The 18048-nt window shown below is 35.5% G+C and overlaps 3 protein-coding genes and 1 pseudogene across 3 annotated transcripts in view; 3 read left to right on the top strand and 1 right to left on the bottom strand.

Moving 5' to 3' along the window:
• Positions 1 to 2732: 2732 nt before the first annotated feature.
• Positions 2733 to 5816, top strand: SNRK2-8 (Protein kinase superfamily protein). Its single transcript, XM_086251487.1, has 9 exons — positions 2733 to 3236; positions 3394 to 3468; positions 3903 to 4004; positions 4209 to 4262; positions 4368 to 4460; positions 4554 to 4643; positions 4730 to 4834; positions 4961 to 5059; positions 5370 to 5816. The coding sequence occupies exons 1-9, from the start codon at positions 3117 to 3119 to the stop codon at positions 5631 to 5633; spliced, it is 1002 nt and encodes a 333-aa protein (XP_086107613.1). The 5' UTR covers positions 2733 to 3116; the 3' UTR covers positions 5634 to 5816.
• A 1594-nt stretch (positions 5817 to 7410) lies between these two features.
• Positions 7411 to 8900, top strand: LOC147279519 (annexin D5 pseudogene; annotated as a pseudogene).
• A 1660-nt stretch (positions 8901 to 10560) lies between these two features.
• On the top strand, positions 10561 to 12739 carry LOC147279518 (small ribosomal subunit protein eS6-like). The gene is made up of 6 exons (XM_086249547.1): positions 10561 to 10687; positions 10791 to 10855; positions 11187 to 11244; positions 11319 to 11427; positions 11538 to 11810; positions 12314 to 12739. Exons 1-6 carry the CDS (start codon positions 10682 to 10684, stop codon positions 12547 to 12549), a joined length of 747 nt encoding a protein of 248 aa, XP_086105673.1. The 5' UTR covers positions 10561 to 10681; the 3' UTR covers positions 12550 to 12739.
• Positions 12740 to 13198: 459 nt separating this feature from the next.
• LOC147279517 (putative glycosyltransferase) overlaps positions 13199 to 18048 on the bottom strand; it is an 8318-nt gene continuing 3468 nt past the window's right edge. The window contains exons 9-16 of the mRNA XM_086252039.1: positions 17642 to 17664; positions 17466 to 17546; positions 17058 to 17389; positions 16680 to 16928; positions 15328 to 15412; positions 14959 to 15184; positions 14360 to 14528; positions 13199 to 13802 (exon numbers count right to left, since the gene is read on the bottom strand). Coding sequence (XP_086108165.1) covers positions 13610 to 13802; positions 14360 to 14528; positions 14959 to 15184; positions 15328 to 15412; positions 16680 to 16928; positions 17058 to 17389; positions 17466 to 17546; positions 17642 to 17664 — 1358 coding nt within the window. The 3' untranslated portion in view covers positions 13199 to 13609. The remainder of the gene's footprint in view (positions 13803 to 14359; positions 14529 to 14958; positions 15185 to 15327; positions 15413 to 16679; positions 16929 to 17057; positions 17390 to 17465; positions 17547 to 17641; positions 17665 to 18048) is intronic.

The following is an 18048-nucleotide window of genomic DNA, read 5'->3' as shown; positions in this document are numbered from 1 at the left end:
CCAATAATGTATATTAAATTAACATTTTTATTGCATATATGTTTGATTTTTTTTTTTTTTTTGCCATATGTATATAGTTTAGGTTAAATACACTAATGTCCTTAAACTTGACCAATCTTTCATTTTGATTTCTAAACTTTAAGGGCATGTTTACCTAGAGGGAATGAGAATAATTCTCATTCATGTGTTTACTAACATTTGAGAATCATTCATATTTTCATTCATGTGTTTACTTAACAGTTAGGAATAATTTTCATTCCCTTGTTTACTTAACAGTTGAGAATGAGAATGATTCTTATTCCCTTGTTTACTAAACTTAGAAGAGAAAAATAATGCATGTGGAGTCCACCAAAATCAGGAATGAGATTCTTGATTTTGGGGGAATGAGATTCCTTAGGGGGTGCGGAATAAGGGAGGGGGAAACCAATGAAATTTTCATGTCCAAAATGCCCCCACATTTTTTATGAAAAATAAAAAATATCCTTTATTTTATCATTTAAAATGAATATTTATCATTTAAAAAATTGTGATTAATAAATATAATGGATTAAAAAATTGTGAATATTAAATAGTTGATAGAAATAAATTGTAAATATAAATAGTTAGCAAATGGATTAATAATTAAAAATATTAAAATTGTGATTAATAAATATAATGGATTAATAAATAGTTGATAGAAATATAAATAGTAGTAAAATGAATATTTATCATTTAAAAAATTGTGATTAATAAATAGCATCTAAAAAATATAATAGATGTTGTAGAAGGATATTTAGTAATCAAACTCATTTTTATTCTAATGCCTACTAGTTAGTAAACACGTTTATGGAAATCAATTTTATTTTCATTTTCATTCTTAACAGTTAGTAAACACGTTAATGAAAATGGCTGATTCCGATTCTTGTTCATTCTGATTCCTATTCATTCTAATTCTTTCTCATTCCGATTCATTATGATTCTTTTCATTCCAATTCATGTTCATTCTAATTTCTGCTCATTCCGATTCCAGTTTAGTAAATATGTCCTAAAACTTTTGATTTGGCCGTAAAATAAAATATGAATGGGCGGTACCAAGACAATTTTGCCTCTCATTTTTACTGTATGATAGGATGGCTATACAATACTAAAAACCTGTGAACTACATCTATAATTCCAGCAAAGAAAGGATATTGCCCATTGGCCCATATGGGACAAATATAACTCCAAGTATAGGCGTAGTAATCAAGAGATGCTAGATTGGATGAAGCCCTTTGTGGGTCCATCTGAAGTTGATTAAGGAATATTCATTCAAGGACTAGCAGCTTTTTATTCCTTTATTTTTCTTTTTGATTAAAGGGAATTTTTTTAATTAGTAGCCTGCCCGGCTGCCCCTTCGATTTTCACCAGTTATGCTATTTAGATTATTAAAGTTGTCATCTCCGTGTACACGATTTCTCATAAGTTCAATACAAAATACCACTCTATTAAACAAAATAACTTCATTTAGAAAAATTATTGGATGTATTCAATATATCGTCATGATGTAGTCAATCTAACGTGTAAGCATATTATTGAACAATATATATATATTAGTAGGGTATAATATTAATAGCATCTACTCATATTATAACACGTTGGATTGGTTATACCACATGACGGTGTACCAGTTACATAGAATAATTTCTCACTCATGTGACTCACACAGTGTATTTTCACAAAAAAAAAGGGGCTTGCAGCCCATATGGCCCATGCTTAACTTGGCCCATATGAGCCCGAATATCCAGCCCAGTTCGTTGGGTTTGAGTCTTTCCCCTCTAGGATTGAGCACCATGTTCGTTTGGCACGTTGTATTGAATTATAGTGGACTAAACTGGATTATATTAAATTCTGCTCTCAAAATATTGAGATTATATCAGTAATACTTACACAATGTTTTTCTGTGTGTGAGGACTTCACTTGGGATTCGAGTAGAAGGAGATTCTAAACTTGTTGTTGATCTTGTTTCTTGACAAGTGCCCATACCAAAGGGGAGTTCACATTTTTTGGGGACTCATATTTTGCAACTTATACTCTTTTTAAAATGTTTCTTTTTGGCATTTGTATCGTGGAGCTAATTTAGTTGCAGAGCAAACACTCCTTCGGTTGTGATGGCTAGATAACGAAGAGATATTAATCGTAGGGATTGTTTGGTTTTTCTTTCCGAATAAAAAAAGTCTATTAAATTTACTGGATTGAACGTGTAATGTGTTGAACTTTTAGGACTCTTTATTAAATATTCATATAATTTTTCAGATCCATAGTTAAGTGAATAACAGTTTTAGTCCGATATATTAGGAATATTTATAGTTCACAATAAATTCTACAATACAAACACCGCATGTTATGTAGACGTGTTTTGACTCTTAAATATTGACGGATTCACATTACTATCAGCGGGGCATAGATTTCTCCATCGTTGAAAATGTGTTTGTTGTTTGTATAACTTAAAAGTGTTAAATCATCTTATAGTTCAGTCCAATACAAACTTTGGAGCTTTTCCCCATTATGTCTTTTGATGTTTTTCAAAGGTTTTTGGTTAACGCAAGTTGCTCCATGCTTACAGTGGGCGTGCCACATTTGCCCAGAAACGCGGGCTCGAGCAACAAAAAAAGCACACAACTTTTGTTCTACAAAAACTAAACAAAAATATACGTACGAATCAGAGCAGACGTTACAGACTCACAGCCCCAAGGTTTTGGCGTGTAGCAGTGTATAGTAGTCAGTGATGACTCAGTCAATGCTGAGTTAGTGTCTTCTTGCCTGTGGCTCTCATCTTTCTGTACTTTCAAAGTTTCACACCGCCTGATATTTCACTCACTCCACTCCAGTCAATCGCTGTGTGGCCCTTTGCCTTGTAAAAGACTTTTCCACTTTTTGATGATAACGCTCTCAGAACACACCAAACCACCTACCCACCCTCTTTAGTCTTTTCCACTTGTCCCCCTAAACCCTCTGAACGCTTTCTTTGGCTGCAAGCCTGTGACCCTTTGCAGTTTGATGCAGGTTGGTGGTTTCATGATCTCAATCTGGTTGTCAAATAGAGAAGGATCGACGGTGTTTATTTCTGTTGATTGTTGTGCTTTGGACATTGGAATTCTATGGAGCGGTATGAGATTGTGAAGGATATTGGGTCTGGGAATTTTGGGGTTGCAAAGCTGGTCAGAGACAAGTGGACCAGAGAACTCTTTGCTGTTAAGTTCATTGAGAGAGGCCAGAAGGTCTGTTTCATCTCCTTCACCTGTTATCTTCCTTTTTTGTGTCAATTCTCTCACTTTTTTTTTCCTTTCTTTTTTATATTTGAATTTTTCTGGGAATTGGGGTTTTTTTTTTTTTTTTTTTTTTTTTTTTTTTTTTTTCATTTCTTTGGTGTTGCAGATAGTCCAACATGTGCAAAGGGAGATCATGAACCATAGGTCATTGAAGCATCCAAATATTATTCAATTCAAAGAGGTTAGTAATGAATTATGTGTATATCCATAAATGCTACTATTCTATGTAGATTACTATTGTAGAATTAACCAACCTTTTCTTTTGCTATATAAATAGATTATATTGCCATATACTTCTTGCATGTCTTTCTACATAAGCTGCTTGTTCTTTTTTCTTTTTTTTTCCTACCCTTGTCATATTGTTTTCCTGATCCATTGAGAGATACTGATGGCATGTTCTCTATCAATTTTGTATAAGCATTGTTAGTATCTGTTAGTGTGCTTAAATTTCTAGGAATCATTAGGAGTTTTGTTAAAATACCTCTGTTAAAAATATGAACTTTACTTCCTGTCACTCTTTGTTAATGTGAAGTGGAAATAGTCTTTACAATAGCCTATTTCTGAATTCTGATACAAAGATTTATCTTTAAGAGTATTGGGATCTCTTTCTTTCAGGTCCTGCTGACACCAACTCATCTAGCCCTAGTAATGGAGTATGCTGAAGGAGGAGAACTCTTTGGGAGAATATGCAATGCTGGTAGATTTAGTGAGGATGAGGTAAGATTCTGCTTTGACAGGTTAAAACTTAGAATTTGGGATCTCTTAATGTCCCTTGGAAGTGGAATCAATCCGAATTTTTCGTTTACTTTCTGATGGGAAAAAAGAGCTCCATCTTATCTTTTTGAAGCACTTACTTAACAATCACTCATAATGTAACTAAAATTTGCATCCTTTTGCATTTCTATTGTTCTTTTGCATCAGGCAAGGTTTTTCTTCCAGCAATTGATTTCAGGAGTTTGTTACTGTCATTCAATGGTCTGTATATTGGAACTCTTCTATTAATGTGTTGTTATACTGCTATTTTTCCTCATGATCATTGGTAGTGTTGATTGTAGTAAGGAATTAATTCATTTGTGGCAGCAAATCTGTCATAGAGACCTTAAGCTTGAAAATGTACTCTTAGATGGCAGCACAGCACCGCGTGTAAAAATATGCGATTTTGGATACTCAAAGGTATTTCACAAACCCTAGAGTAGTACGGATCCACATTAAGGATTCGGATTAATGGAGACTTTTAATAATTAATTATTTCACTTTGTTTTGTAGTCAGTATTGCATTCTCAGCCAAAATCTACTGTAGGAACACCAGCTTATATTGCACCTGAGGTCCTATCTAAGAAAGCATATGATGGGAAGGTAAGTCCAATTTCTTGTGCCTTTTCATTGAGACTATAGCTTGTTATTGTATTAAGCTTCTCTGTAGCTAATGTCAGACATTGCAGGTTGCAGATGTTTGGTCTTGTGGAGTCACCTTATTCGTGATGATAGTTGGAGCATATCCCTTTGAAGATCCTGATGACCCTATAAACTTTAGAAAAACAATTGAGGTGAGCCACCGTTCCACCCTCTCTCCTTCCACCAATACAATAGAACAGAAATTAAACAGTGCATATATCAAAGCTTGCTAATTCGTTTGGAGTTATATTTAACATGTTATATATGTCTTGTGGCAGCGGATCCTTAGTGTACGCTACTCAATTCCAGAATACGTCCGAGTTTCCTTGGAATGTAGACATCTTCTATCTCAGATATTTGTGGCAAACCCAGAAAAGGTACTGTAGCTTTTATCTTGGTGTTGAAGCTACTAGATAATTAGACATAACCACTAGGTTTAATTTAACCCACTATAGAGGGAAATAAAAATCATGTTTATAAGTAATCTTGTAAGCAATTTATAGGAATCAGTCTATTCCTGACCAATTATAACTTTGGTAAAACTCACTTTATCTTCAAATTCCTCAAATTTGTTTTTGTTTTTCCTTCTCATTAGTGCAAATATCTGGTTTTGGATGCACATCTCATGTTGAAATTTGTATGCTCTGGTTAGCCTTCTCATCACGGTCTCTGCTTATCTCTTTGCAGAGGATAACAATCCCAGATATCAGAAACCACCCTTGGTTCTTAAAGAACTTACCTATAGAGCTGATGGAAGGAGGAAGCTGGCAGACCAATGATGTAAACAATCCATCCCAAAGCATTGAAGAAGTTATGTCCATTATACAAGAGGCAAGAAAACCTTTGGAGGTTCCGAATGTTGGTAGGCGTCTTGTCAGAACCAGCATGGATCTTGATGATTTGGATGCAAATGTTGAAGATACCGAAACAAGTGGTGATTTTGTTTGCTAAATATGAGTAACTAAAGTGTACATACAAATCATACTTGGCTAGTCTTGGTAGTTCTCTAGTTTCTATGTTTTCACTATTATGAACTCATGAGTATCTTGTTATTGGCTATTGGGGGCCTTCTTGTGAATGGGTCTGATACATGGCCCTTACCCTGAATGAATGTATCATTTTGTGTTACTGAAATTATAAGGTTTTCTCATCCTAAAAGCATATTAAATTTTGGCATAAATTCAATTTAGACACATAACTATATAAGCTATTTCAATGGGATCCATGAACTTTAAAATATTTCAAATATACATCAGATCTATTATCTAAATTGAAAAATGAATTTCTGTCCATTGATTCGTTGAGAGATCAGTTAAATGACAACTTGGCTTTTGCTGACCGGAATTACTTGGCGATGTGGCGCTATCTCAGCAAACATTTCTCGCCAAATGAGCGACACAGGCCCACAATTTAATAATAATAGAGAGAAAGAGTTTGTGGGCCCATGTCAGGGGTTAGATGGACCTGTGTCGCTTATTTCCCGCCAAATGAGCGGCACTGGTCCACCTAACCTATGACACGGGTTCACAAACTCATTATCTTTTTCTCGCTCGTTGAACACAAGTGAGAGATTTATATTCGAATTTGGGAGAAAACGTGATGTTTTTGGGAGACTAAATGGTCAGGAGAGCGTTCGACGAGCGGGAAATAGGTGATGAGTGTGTGGGCCCGTGTCAAGTGGACATGTGTTGCTCATTTGGCGGGAAATGTATGCTGAGTTGGTGCCACGTCGCCAATTAATTCCCGTTAGCAAAAGCCAAGCTGACATTTAACTGATCTCTCAATAAATTGATGGACGGAATTTCATTTTTCAATTTACATAATAAATCAGGTGTATATTTGAAATATTTGAAAATTTGTGGACCCCGTTGAAATAGCATATATAATTATGTGTCTAAATTGAATTTATACCTTAAATTTTCCTTTGAAGAAATAGTACAATTATTTATTGTTGCTCAAATCTTGAAAGTTGAAACCATCACCAAAAATGATGTGAGAATTGTTCAATGGTCATAGACTCATAGTCGTACGGTCGTACCCTCTAATTTGTTGAAGTGTATGGACACTATTCTGACACAAGTAATATTTCTAGAACCGGTTTTCGTTTTTCTCAAATGGATTCAAACTTAGAACGATTCCAACAAAACAGAGAGAAATACTTGGTGAACCAATCCTTGTTTTTGAAAACCAAGATTAGCTTTCTTAAAAAAAAAAGTGGGTAACCAATATCTGTAAAAGCGGACCCATATACGAGTTATATTAGCAGCCGACAGTTTCAAATTTAGTAGTTTCTGAACTCTTTCTTTTGTATTGGAATTAACCAAAATAAGTAAGAATACATTTCTACAACCATTTACGAATATTTCAAAACGAACTATGCATAACGCGTAAAAGGAAAGTACCCATATTGAACTTTAAACAAAAAGAAAGTGGAGGCAACTAAAACGTGTTCTGAAATAGGAGCTTTCTTACTCCATTGGAAAACCAAAAGACGTGTCAAAGAAAAAGTGCTACATTCAATTTAATACTAACATAACTTAACAACAACGCATAGCTGATAGCATTAGGAGGAAGCTGACAGCATTTATGCAACCACCCCAATAAGTTGATGTGGCCCTGCTCTGTACGGCAATGGCATCATGCCCAAAAACATGATTGAGTTGAAGGTGAATTTAAGGTGAATTCAAAGATCTAAGTATCTAACAAAGTTGGTGTGTCTGTATTTATCACTACGTCAAGAAAGTGACCCACATAGGAAAAAAAGTCATGATCAATGAGCTGGAAAAGTAAAATAAAGTATCTTATCCTTGATTTTTGTGGCCAGGCCACGTACCCTTTTGTTCTCTGCTTAAAATAGTTTCTAATTCAATCCTCTACAACTCTTCTTCTTTGTAATTTTTCAACTATTCAATCTCCCTTTATTTGACGGAGCATTTGTTTGTTGTAGTCTCTGTGTTTTTCAATTCCATACTTGCTTACAATTTGTTCTTGGCTTCTATTAGAGTTACACAAAAATTATGGCTTCTGTGATTGTACCACCGGTGCTAACCTCACCCCGCGACGATGCTATCCAGCTCCACCGCGCCTTCAAAGGGTTTGGTTGCGACACTGCAACTGTCATCAACATTTTGGGACACAGAGATTTCACACAGCGTGCTTATATCAAACAAGAGTACAAAACCATGTACCATGAGGACCTCAGCAAGAGGGTGTCCTCAGAGCTCAGTGGGAATGTGAAGAAATCGGTTTTGTTCTGGATCCATGACCCGGCAACCCGGGATGCCACCCTGGTTAAACAGGCTTTGGGTGGAGATGGTCTTGTTGTGGATCTCAGAGCTGCTACTGAGGTAATATGTTCAAGAACTCCAACCCAGATTATGCAGTTCAAGCAAATCTATGTGGCTGTGTTTGGGGTTTACCTTGAGCATGATATTGAGTTTCATGCATCTGGGGATCACAAAAAGTTGCTGCTTGCATATCTTGGGACACCAAGGTATGAAGGTTTTGAAGTTGATAGAGGGATGGTGGAGAGAGATGCTAAGGCTTTGTTTAAGGCTGGGGAGAGGAGATTGGGGACTGATGAGAAGACATTCATACACATTTTCAGTGAGAGGAGCAGTGCACAATTGAATGCTGTGAGCTCTGCTTACCATAGCATGTATGGGAGCTCACTGAAAAAGGCTGTGAAAAAGGAGACATCTGGGAATTTTGAGCATGCCCTTTTGACCATTTTGCAGTGTGCTGAGCATCCTGGGAGGTATTTTGCAAAGGTCTTGCACAGGGCAATGAAGCGTTTGGGTACAGATGATAGTACACTTTTGAGGGTTGTTGTGTCAAGGGCTGAGATTGATATGCAGTTTATAAAGGCAGAGTACCGAAAAAAATATGGGAAAACATTGAATGATGCAGTTCATTCAGAAACCTCTGGACATTACAGGGCCTTTCTCTTGGCTCTTTTAGGCCCCAATCAGTAGGCAAAACTGGGGTTTGTAAGGTTTTTAATTTTATGTTTGTTTACTGCTTCTCTTAATCTTGTAGGCATTCTTAAGAACCTTGAAATTGGCTAATTAGGCTGTTGAGCATGATCTGAAATCATGGCATAAGCAGCAAGTTAATTATTTTCTAAGTTTCTGTATGTTGCTGTGTAGCCTGTGTATGTGTAGGTTTGAAGGTGTAATGATATGTACAAAAAGATTATGAACAAAAATTATTGTGGAATGAGATCTAATGGTTAGATGAATAATCATTGATTAGGAATTGGCTTCAATTCGGTTGAATGGAATGTATTCTTCATTGCCGAATGATATGGGATTGAAATTGTTGGAGTTTACATATATTATGATTATTATTGTTATTTTTTTATTGTAAATAACAGCATTGTTATTATTTTTTTTTTGGGTGCAAAGAACAAATAACTTATATAAATTGTTGAGTTAATTTTTTTAAAGTCTAGTTCAGAAATTAGGCTATTAATTCAGCCTATTTGCTATTACAAGAAATTCTAGTCTGATCCACTTTAATGAGAAGCGTGCACAGGAAAGTCATCGGGCGCTCGGTGAACAAAACTGAGTGCTCAACAATGATTACCGAGCGCTTGACAAATGTCATTGTCAGGCAGTGACAATCATTGCCACTGTGCAACAATAGTTATTTGAATTGTAAAAAAACACCTGTGTTATAGTGTTAATAATTGCTACTACACAATGACAATTTGCCCAGTTCCAAAAAAAAGAAAAAGAAAAAAAAATCTCACCGAGCACTCAACGCAAAAAATACAAAATATATATAACGTGAGCTTTATTTGTACAAAATGAACATACTTTAAAGGTTGTAAAATGAATTTTAGAATAATTTATTATAAATTGTTAATGATCGACTATTTGATGGTAGTGTCATTGACATCTCAGCGGAAACATAGAATGCTAAATAACAACTAGGTAATCATTGATATGTCATCCCAGATTGACATTGAATATTTACATAACACTATGATACATGGCTAAATAATTAACAGGGACATAAGGAAAAATAGAGGGAATAATAAACATGTCACATTAAGGACTGAAGCGGCCGTAGCCCCCGAACATATGTATTTAGGAACAAGGTGTTATATGAATTTGCTATTGCATACGCTAAAATACAATTGAAGTCCGTTCATTTTTATGTAAGGGGTGGGAAGAAGCGTAAGAACAGGTATCTAACCCGCTCCACATACAACACTTACATATTGTATATGTTAACGGAGATAATGTATGACACTATATTTTTTACACAAATTTTGATATAAGTTTTTAATAGAGCTCATTCTTAAGGTGTTTTAAAATTTATAAGAAATTTTTTTAATTTATAATAAAATTTTTTCCCAATTTAAAGAGTATTTCCCTTCTTAGAGTTCGTCCAAAATTTCAGAGTTCAAAACTAACATAAAATCGTCAAAAAAGAAAAATAAAATCACTTAATTAAAAACCCTAAATCACTACCGATCTTAATTTAAGAAAAACTCATAAATTGGACTAAGCCTCCCTTTCTTTAATACACAATTTCAAGAAAATAATAGTATAATACACACAATTTTGTTAGTGACGAATAGTGATAAGAGCCGGCCGATCCTAGTTTATCAACTGGATTGGATTCATTTCAAATATAAAATGCGAATTTATCAACCTTGGAAAGCATGGAGTAAAGTTTTAGATCATTAACTGTGTGGTCTTTGAAGTGTCGGCCACACTCAAATTTGAGAAATTTTTTGGCAGTTATAGTATCATTGTTAAAAATATCCATTTAAACCTTTAGAATATCCCCCAACTCTAATGGGCCTCAATCCATTTGTTATAGCTTGGGCCTCTATCCAAAACCCAGGACCGCCATCCACATTAAACCCCTCAAACCGTAATATAAAAGCCCTTTCAGACCACTCAAAACCCTAACGAGAAGGCAGCTCCTCACTCTTCATTGTCTCTCGCATTCGCAGCCGCCTCTGCTCGCATCTGAGACCGAAGATGAAGGTTTCACCTCCACAACTCTCTCTCCCTCCCTCACTTTCTCTCTGTATCTGTTTCTGTCCTCGTGGGTCTCACTGACACTGCTTTTGTTTGATTTATTTTGCAGTTCAACATCGCCAATCCCACCACTGGTTGCCAGAAGAAGCTCGAAATCGACGATGATCACAAGCTGTGAGTTCTTTATTTATTTGGGTTTGCTTGAAATGTTGTTACTTTTTCATGTTATGCAATTTCAGCAATGAAGTGTTATCGCTTTGTGTTTAGCTGGTAGTCCTTGAATATTGATTTTGTTTCTCAGATACTTTGTAGCATCATTTTATTAAGCTCTTGTATTTAAACCATCTGTTGAATATTGGGTGTTTATTTCAGATTCTCTGTAGCAATTGTATACTTAGATTTATAGGCTCTTATATTTTGAAGTAACAGTTGCATTTATACTTCAATTTATTTTAGCCGTTTTCATGTGCAAATAGTTTACCTTTTATTCTTATTTGGACTGTAGACGAGCATTTTTTGACAAGAGGATCTCACAGGAAGTCAGTGGAGATGCCCTTGGAGAGGTATAAAACCGGCCGTTGTTGTCATTTTCATAATCCTTCTGTGCACAGCTTACTGAATTTTATTTGTTAAACAGGAGTTCAGGGGCTATGTTTTCAAGATTATGGGAGGTTGTGACAAGCAAGGCTTTCCAATGAAGCAGGGAGTGTTGACTCCTGGCCGTGTCCGTCTCTTGCTACACAGAGGTTGTGAGAAACCCTTATGTGTTGTATCATTATTTGTTGCATTTGCGTACAAAGTCTCCAATAGCTTGTCTTATTGCATTTTAACAAACCATTTGAATATGTTTGGCCAGGAACTCCTTGCTTCCGTGGTTATGGAAGGCGTAATGGTGAGAGGAGGAGGAAGTCTGTGCGTGGGTGCATTGTCAGCCCCGACCTTTCTGTTTTGAACTTGGTGATTGTGAAGAAGGGTGATAATGATCTTCCTGGATTGACTGACACTGAGAAACCTAGGATGAGAGGTCCAAAGAGGGCATCAAAGATCAGAAAGCTCTTCAATCTCTCCAAGGAGGATGATGTTCGAAAGTATGTCAACACATACCGTAGATCATTCACATCAAAGACTGGTAAGGTTTCTTAATTGTTGTCATTTGGTTTGCTCATTTACTGGCAGAGCATGTATTGATGCTTTAGCTTTTCAGCTAGTATTCCTTTGATTCTTTTTTTTAGTGAGAAGTATACTTCACTTGATATTTATCAACATGACTAGGTAGGTAATTTTTAATATTGCACTGGTGCTTACTTCACTATGAGATATAGAAAGCCTTGTGTCCAAAAGACAAGTTTCCTCTCCAAGGCTGCCTAACATGGCCCATGAGTTGGAGCATAGGTGGTGTACATATCTGGTCAAAACCTTGTTAAAAGGAAATAATGTTCTAATGTGTTAGAAACAACTATTTTGGAATGTTTATAGCTTAACTAAAGTATTAGAAAAAATCTCTTCTGAGGCATAAGAGGTATTGAAGTGAAGACCTGCGAAGAGTTGGATTCATATACTTACCCTGTATTTGATAATGGTAAATTGGTTAATACTTGCATTCTATAATAAGCTTGGTGATATTGTTTGCAGGGAAGAAGGTGAGTAAGGCTCCCAAGATTCAGAGATTGGTCACTCCATTGACCCTGCAAAGGAAGCGTGCTAGAATTGCAGATAAGAAGAAGAGGGTTTCCAAGGCCAAGTCTGAGGCGGCTGAGTACCAGAAACTCCTTGCCACAAGATTGAAGGAACAGAGAGATCGACGAAGTGAGAGCTTGGCCAAGAAAAGGTCCAGGCTGTCTGCTGCCGGCCCCAAGCCATCAGCATAGATTTATGCTTAGTCATTGAATTTTGGTTAAAAGATGATGTTACTGTGGTACTTTTCATATGGCTTTCCTGTTTTTTGAGTTTACTTGATGACTGTTTGAGCTCCTTCTTTGTTGCTGCTGAGTTTATTGCATGTTTCAATATGACTAGTTTTCCCTTTAATTATTATATTGGAGCTTCTTTGAGTATTAATTATTGGCTGCTTGTCCTTGATTGACTATATATAAGAAGAAGACTTGTCTAACACTGTTCTTTCCCGTCTTTCTAACAAAACGAGATGGCAATCTGCCTCGCGGCGTAGGGGATTTTTATACTCATTTGAATTGTGCATTTCCCATATGAATAGTTCTTTAAGTTAACATTTATAAAATTCCGAATTTTTATCATAATCATTGCCTGAATGCATTGATGACAACAAAACCCACAAAGTCTGATGTCCAATCAAATTCTTTCCAACTTTCCTGTGTTTTTGGAAAGCTAGCTCTGATATGATCCGCCTCTGAAGAACAGAAAAGGCTGGTTTTTGTTCCAATTAATGTATTCTTGTTTAGCCCCAACAATTTTGTTGGTGCCAAATGTAATCTTGGTGAAATCTGGAAACTTCAAAAGGGAGGGCTGGCTTTATAATAACTGGTATTGCCAATCAAGTGATCAATCTCAATTAACCGGAGATATTATTAGAGATTTAGATTACAATTGGCCAGAGACATTATTATAGAAAGTATGTTGAAGGATTTTGGATAAGAGACGGTTCAAAGAACCTATAATTAAATTTCTCAACAAAACTTCGATAAATTTAAAATTATTTATGAAATTTAAATTAAATCAAGACATCATAATGATGAATTTTGAATGAATTTTTGTGAATATGAAACAATTACAAAAGATTTATTTAATAAACTTTGATGCTTTTTTCTTTAGGGAATGATTTTGATGATTAGTCTCGTTGAAATGTAATCTTTTTATTCGACTCAAAAGAAAGTGCATTGGCTTCAACAAATAATCACAATGGTACTCTTTAATGTTGTCACAATGAATGAATGATGTCTACTCCCAAAAATTCTATAATATTGTGGGAGGTTTAGGCTCCACCGAAGAGTCAAATGTAGAAGATGGTACAGGGAAACCTTTGTAACTGTTTAACTCTCCCCATACAACCTGCTCAACCTCTTCCCATGATTTCGCCATCTTGAGTTCGTCCCAAATACTAAAAATGGCTCCTAACACATTCTCTTCATGCAGAATACAGTAGCACCTACAGACATGAAAACCATCCGAAACAAATCATACAACTATCATTCTTTGAGTAACAGTTTGCACCAAAGTGGCTGAAACATAAACAGTAATGCAACCTTGACTACAACAATGACGAATTGACAATACTGATATGAACAGAAAAAAAACACAGATTGGATTTGATACAAATGCTACGAATGCAAAATAAAGCATAGGATTGAGAAATTTGACTGCTCATTTTCAGAATGTAATTTTCCTTGTATGACAAAGGATAGACTTGTTCTAGAATCTTTCCCATGCCAAGAAGCATCTCAAGGACCAAAACCGGTGTGACAAGGAATTATTGGTTTGGCTGTGTCAAAATCTATTACCTAGCAGAATTCCAAGACTGCACATTTAAGGTAGTTCACCTAGCTTCATATCTAAGGTATTAACACACCTCGAAAATCTGCTGCATACCACTTTTGCTTAAATTTCTCATAGATAGCACATGAATGTTAAAGAAACATTAACTGATAAATTGACAACTAATTAATAAAACAGCATAATCAAGCATATATGGGGGACATCACTTACATGGCATGGTAAGAAAGTCGTCCAAACTTATCGTCACCCTCAACAGACTGATGCTGTGATTCTTGTCTCACTAATGGAAGCTTATAGCTTTCTAAAAACCGCTTAAAGAGACGGCAATCACCTCTAAATACATCCAAGTATATGGGTATCAAATCATAAATGGGGTCACCTGCAAAAGAAATAAAAAGATCAATATCACAAGTACATATGAGCCGACTGATATTTGAAAGCCAATATGAAACCAGTCGGAGACATGGGAATGTGATTCAATATGAAGACTTCGTTCCAATTGAGGAGATATAATAACTATATATATATATGTATATGTGTACATATTCTATATCAAGATCATAAAAAAGGATACATGCAAAAATTCTATTGAGGATTACATTATACACATGGATATCCCGCATCCCCACACATTGGAAAAAATGCAGTTGAAAACTAAAATAAATAACCACATACAAATCCAAACATTGTAACTTATAAAAAATAAATAAATTAACCACTAAAGATAATTAAAAAATAGACAGATAATCCAAGTACAAATGCAAGTACAAAGCAACACAAGGAACACTATTGAATAAATAAGCACCAACCTATAGAAAGATCACTGAAATCAAGAAGGTGGCTAGGACGCCATGATTTACTTCCTTCACTGTCACCATCGCCATTCACCGAGCCATTCTTTACCAGACCAGTGTCTTTGGTTTTCCCAATCAAGCAAGAATTAACACCACAATTTTCCATGTGAATATTGTCATCCATGATATCTGAGTGTATCCAGGAACAAGGTTTACCAACTTTTTTTTTGCCATTTTCATCCTGAAACCGAATATGTTTAAGATGTTAAAATATTAAATAAGACTAAATACATTATGGTTTTGAAAAAGAGAGTGATCTGCAAGAAATTTTTTATCAGAAATGGATCTTGACATATTTATTAAAGAATGGGATGTGGTAGAAACCTCGAATATGTAAAGCAACTTAGCAAAATCATCTGAGATGTATTCATCGACTTTCTCTACTAGTGTGCTAGGAACTGGATTTCCCCTACAAGGTGAAACTGAAATAATTAGAGCTGTCCCTTTAATACTGTAATACCATGTTCAGAACATAAAGAATTTATAATTGGAGCTCAAATCACAGTCGTAATATGTTTGACCACCAGTAAATGCAACAAAAAACAGAAGATTCAAATGAAACCTATCAGTTGTATGAAAAACCAAGTTCTGCAACATCACAAGACATTAAACATATAGACAGGACACAAATGCACAAAAAATACACAATGATACCAGCACAAACTTGAAATAAACATGTATCTATTTTTGTGTAACATAAGAACATAGGTACACTACATAAGAAATTTAAGGTAATGTGTTTGAGCACAGTATTTTCAACTGCAAGTGAAATGAATTTGGTTTACACACCATGCGCTTAGGCTGTTAATATCCACCATCAAGAGCCAACACCTTTGTTGGCAAGATCTCATGATATAAACATACCTATCATTTGAGATACATCCAGCCAGTAAACCTTTTTCAGGACCATCCATCAAAGTAAACTGACCATCATAATGCATACAATACCTTATTACATTAACAGTATGACAGTAAACTGGCCATCCAAGGGTTCAGGACCAACTACAATTGAATGATTATAGTTTATGAGTTTTGGGATTCTTCTTCTAGTGATAGTATGCCAGTGCAACAGAACCAATTGACAAGACCTGAGTATCCACTACAATCTGACATTTGTTATGACACCTATATAAATGTCCAACTTTTTTTTTTTTGTGTACAAGAATGGTGCCTTTTCATTAATACTAGTACTCCAATATGCATTAGTGAGTTCCTGACCTCTGATAACTTCCATAGGAAGTCAGAAGTTTAGGATATGTTTTTTATTTTACTATAATCTTTGCAAAATTGTTAGTTACTTTTTTACTATGCTGCAAGAGAGTGGATTTTAAGAATTTAAAATATTACACCAACTACCAATTTTTGGCTTTATATAAGTATAATATTATAGTTCCTATTGTCTACAGTTCTACGAGAAAAAAAAAACTTTACATACACACCCCAAATACCACCAGAAAGAAGACAAAGTTACGACTCGTGAGTTTGTGGTTTGTTGTGTCTATCATTCATAAACACAGCATTCATGTCCATATCCTCATCCTAACTTTGTAAGAAGATCAGTTTATAACTCTAAAATCAGGTATATAATAGTAAATTGCCAACAGGTACTATAGATTAAACAAGTTCTGATAACTTAAAACAAAGTAAATCCCTTCTTGTAAAAGGCATAGAAATACCATTTAATCAAGCGATTTGAGACATCCTTCTTCATCCTGGTTAGAGTTCTGATGAAAATATCCCATTCAGCTGGAATTTTTGATTTATCAGGAACAGCCCTGTTAGTCAAGGGCAAATCTGCATCCTGTTCAATATCTGAGAAAGTCGAGATACTTAGAGGTGGATGGGGCAAGAGATGGAGGTTGCAGAGCTGTTCTCCCAGAAAGGAAGCTAAGTTCAGCGCATCTTCCAATGACATGGTATCCCTTCTGCAAAGTTCGAACAAAATCAAGGCCGATTAAAGAGCTATGCTAATGTTACCTTTAACATATCTACAAGGAAAAATCTTGAGCAGCACTTGAACTTAAGAAAGGAACTTATACACTAACTTTACTTACATCTCTGCAAATATTTTCCCTTTGCATCGTTTTGTTATAAGATATGGCCATATTCCTGTGCATTCAGGCGAATTGATAGGTTCATATATTGACATCCCAGTTTTTCTGTAATCAAATCGTTTCTTACTCCATACACCAAAAGGACAAGCATCTGCTTTGAACTTCTCAAGAATAAGATTGCACTTAGCAATAACATCAGGAACTCTGTTGCCATCCCAAGGTATAACTCTATAAGTTCCATTTTCAAGATAAATGATCCCACTTGCCCAAACATCAGGTACGTGATTTTTCAGAGAGGAGTTGACTTTATGGAGGAGACTGTAAAACTCAAGCTGTAAATGCGCACTAAGACATTAGATGCATGTCAAAAATGCTGCAAGGAGAAAAAAGTAAATAGTAAGATACTACCTCAGTGCCTAAACCATAAAGTGAGGCTTCCAGCCCATCTTCAACAAAAATTTTGATTACACAGTCGGTCATGAGATAAACCTGTTGAAAATAATTAAGAGACATGAGGAGAGAATCTTAACAAAACTTCATTCTCAGGCAGGACAGAATCATAACATATTCTTTTCATGTAATGCCCTTCCATTAAACATCTGCAAAACTGCCAAAAAGTAACTTTGACTCTAATGAATCAAGCAAAATCATAATAGAAAAGTTTGGTCCTCCCTCAATACTAAAACCCTCAACTTCATCCATCAAAATCTCATGATCCCTGCAGCTGTCCATTCTAATAATTTTCAAGGGGATATCTTATATTATAAACTGACTGCTTCAAGGAGATAAGTCAGTCTTGAATCTTGGTAATGATAATGATCCAAGTCTTTTGCAGAGCTTGATTTGGAACCTTCTAGTTGCAACGGGTCCAATCCTTAAAAGGCTGAAGCTTTAAATTATACGTTACCTCCACCCACAGCTGAGTTGATCCTAGTTCCAACCCTTATTATTATCTTAAGAAACTAATCTAGAATGTCCTGGCGTTGGTTTT

This window comes from Dryas octopetala, chromosome 7 (genome assembly GCF_963921425.1).
Source record: "Dryas octopetala chromosome 7, drDryOcto1.1, whole genome shotgun sequence".
Taxonomy (NCBI): Eukaryota; Viridiplantae; Streptophyta; class Magnoliopsida; order Rosales; family Rosaceae; genus Dryas; species Dryas octopetala.
This window is presented reverse-complemented; position numbering and strand designations above follow the sequence as displayed.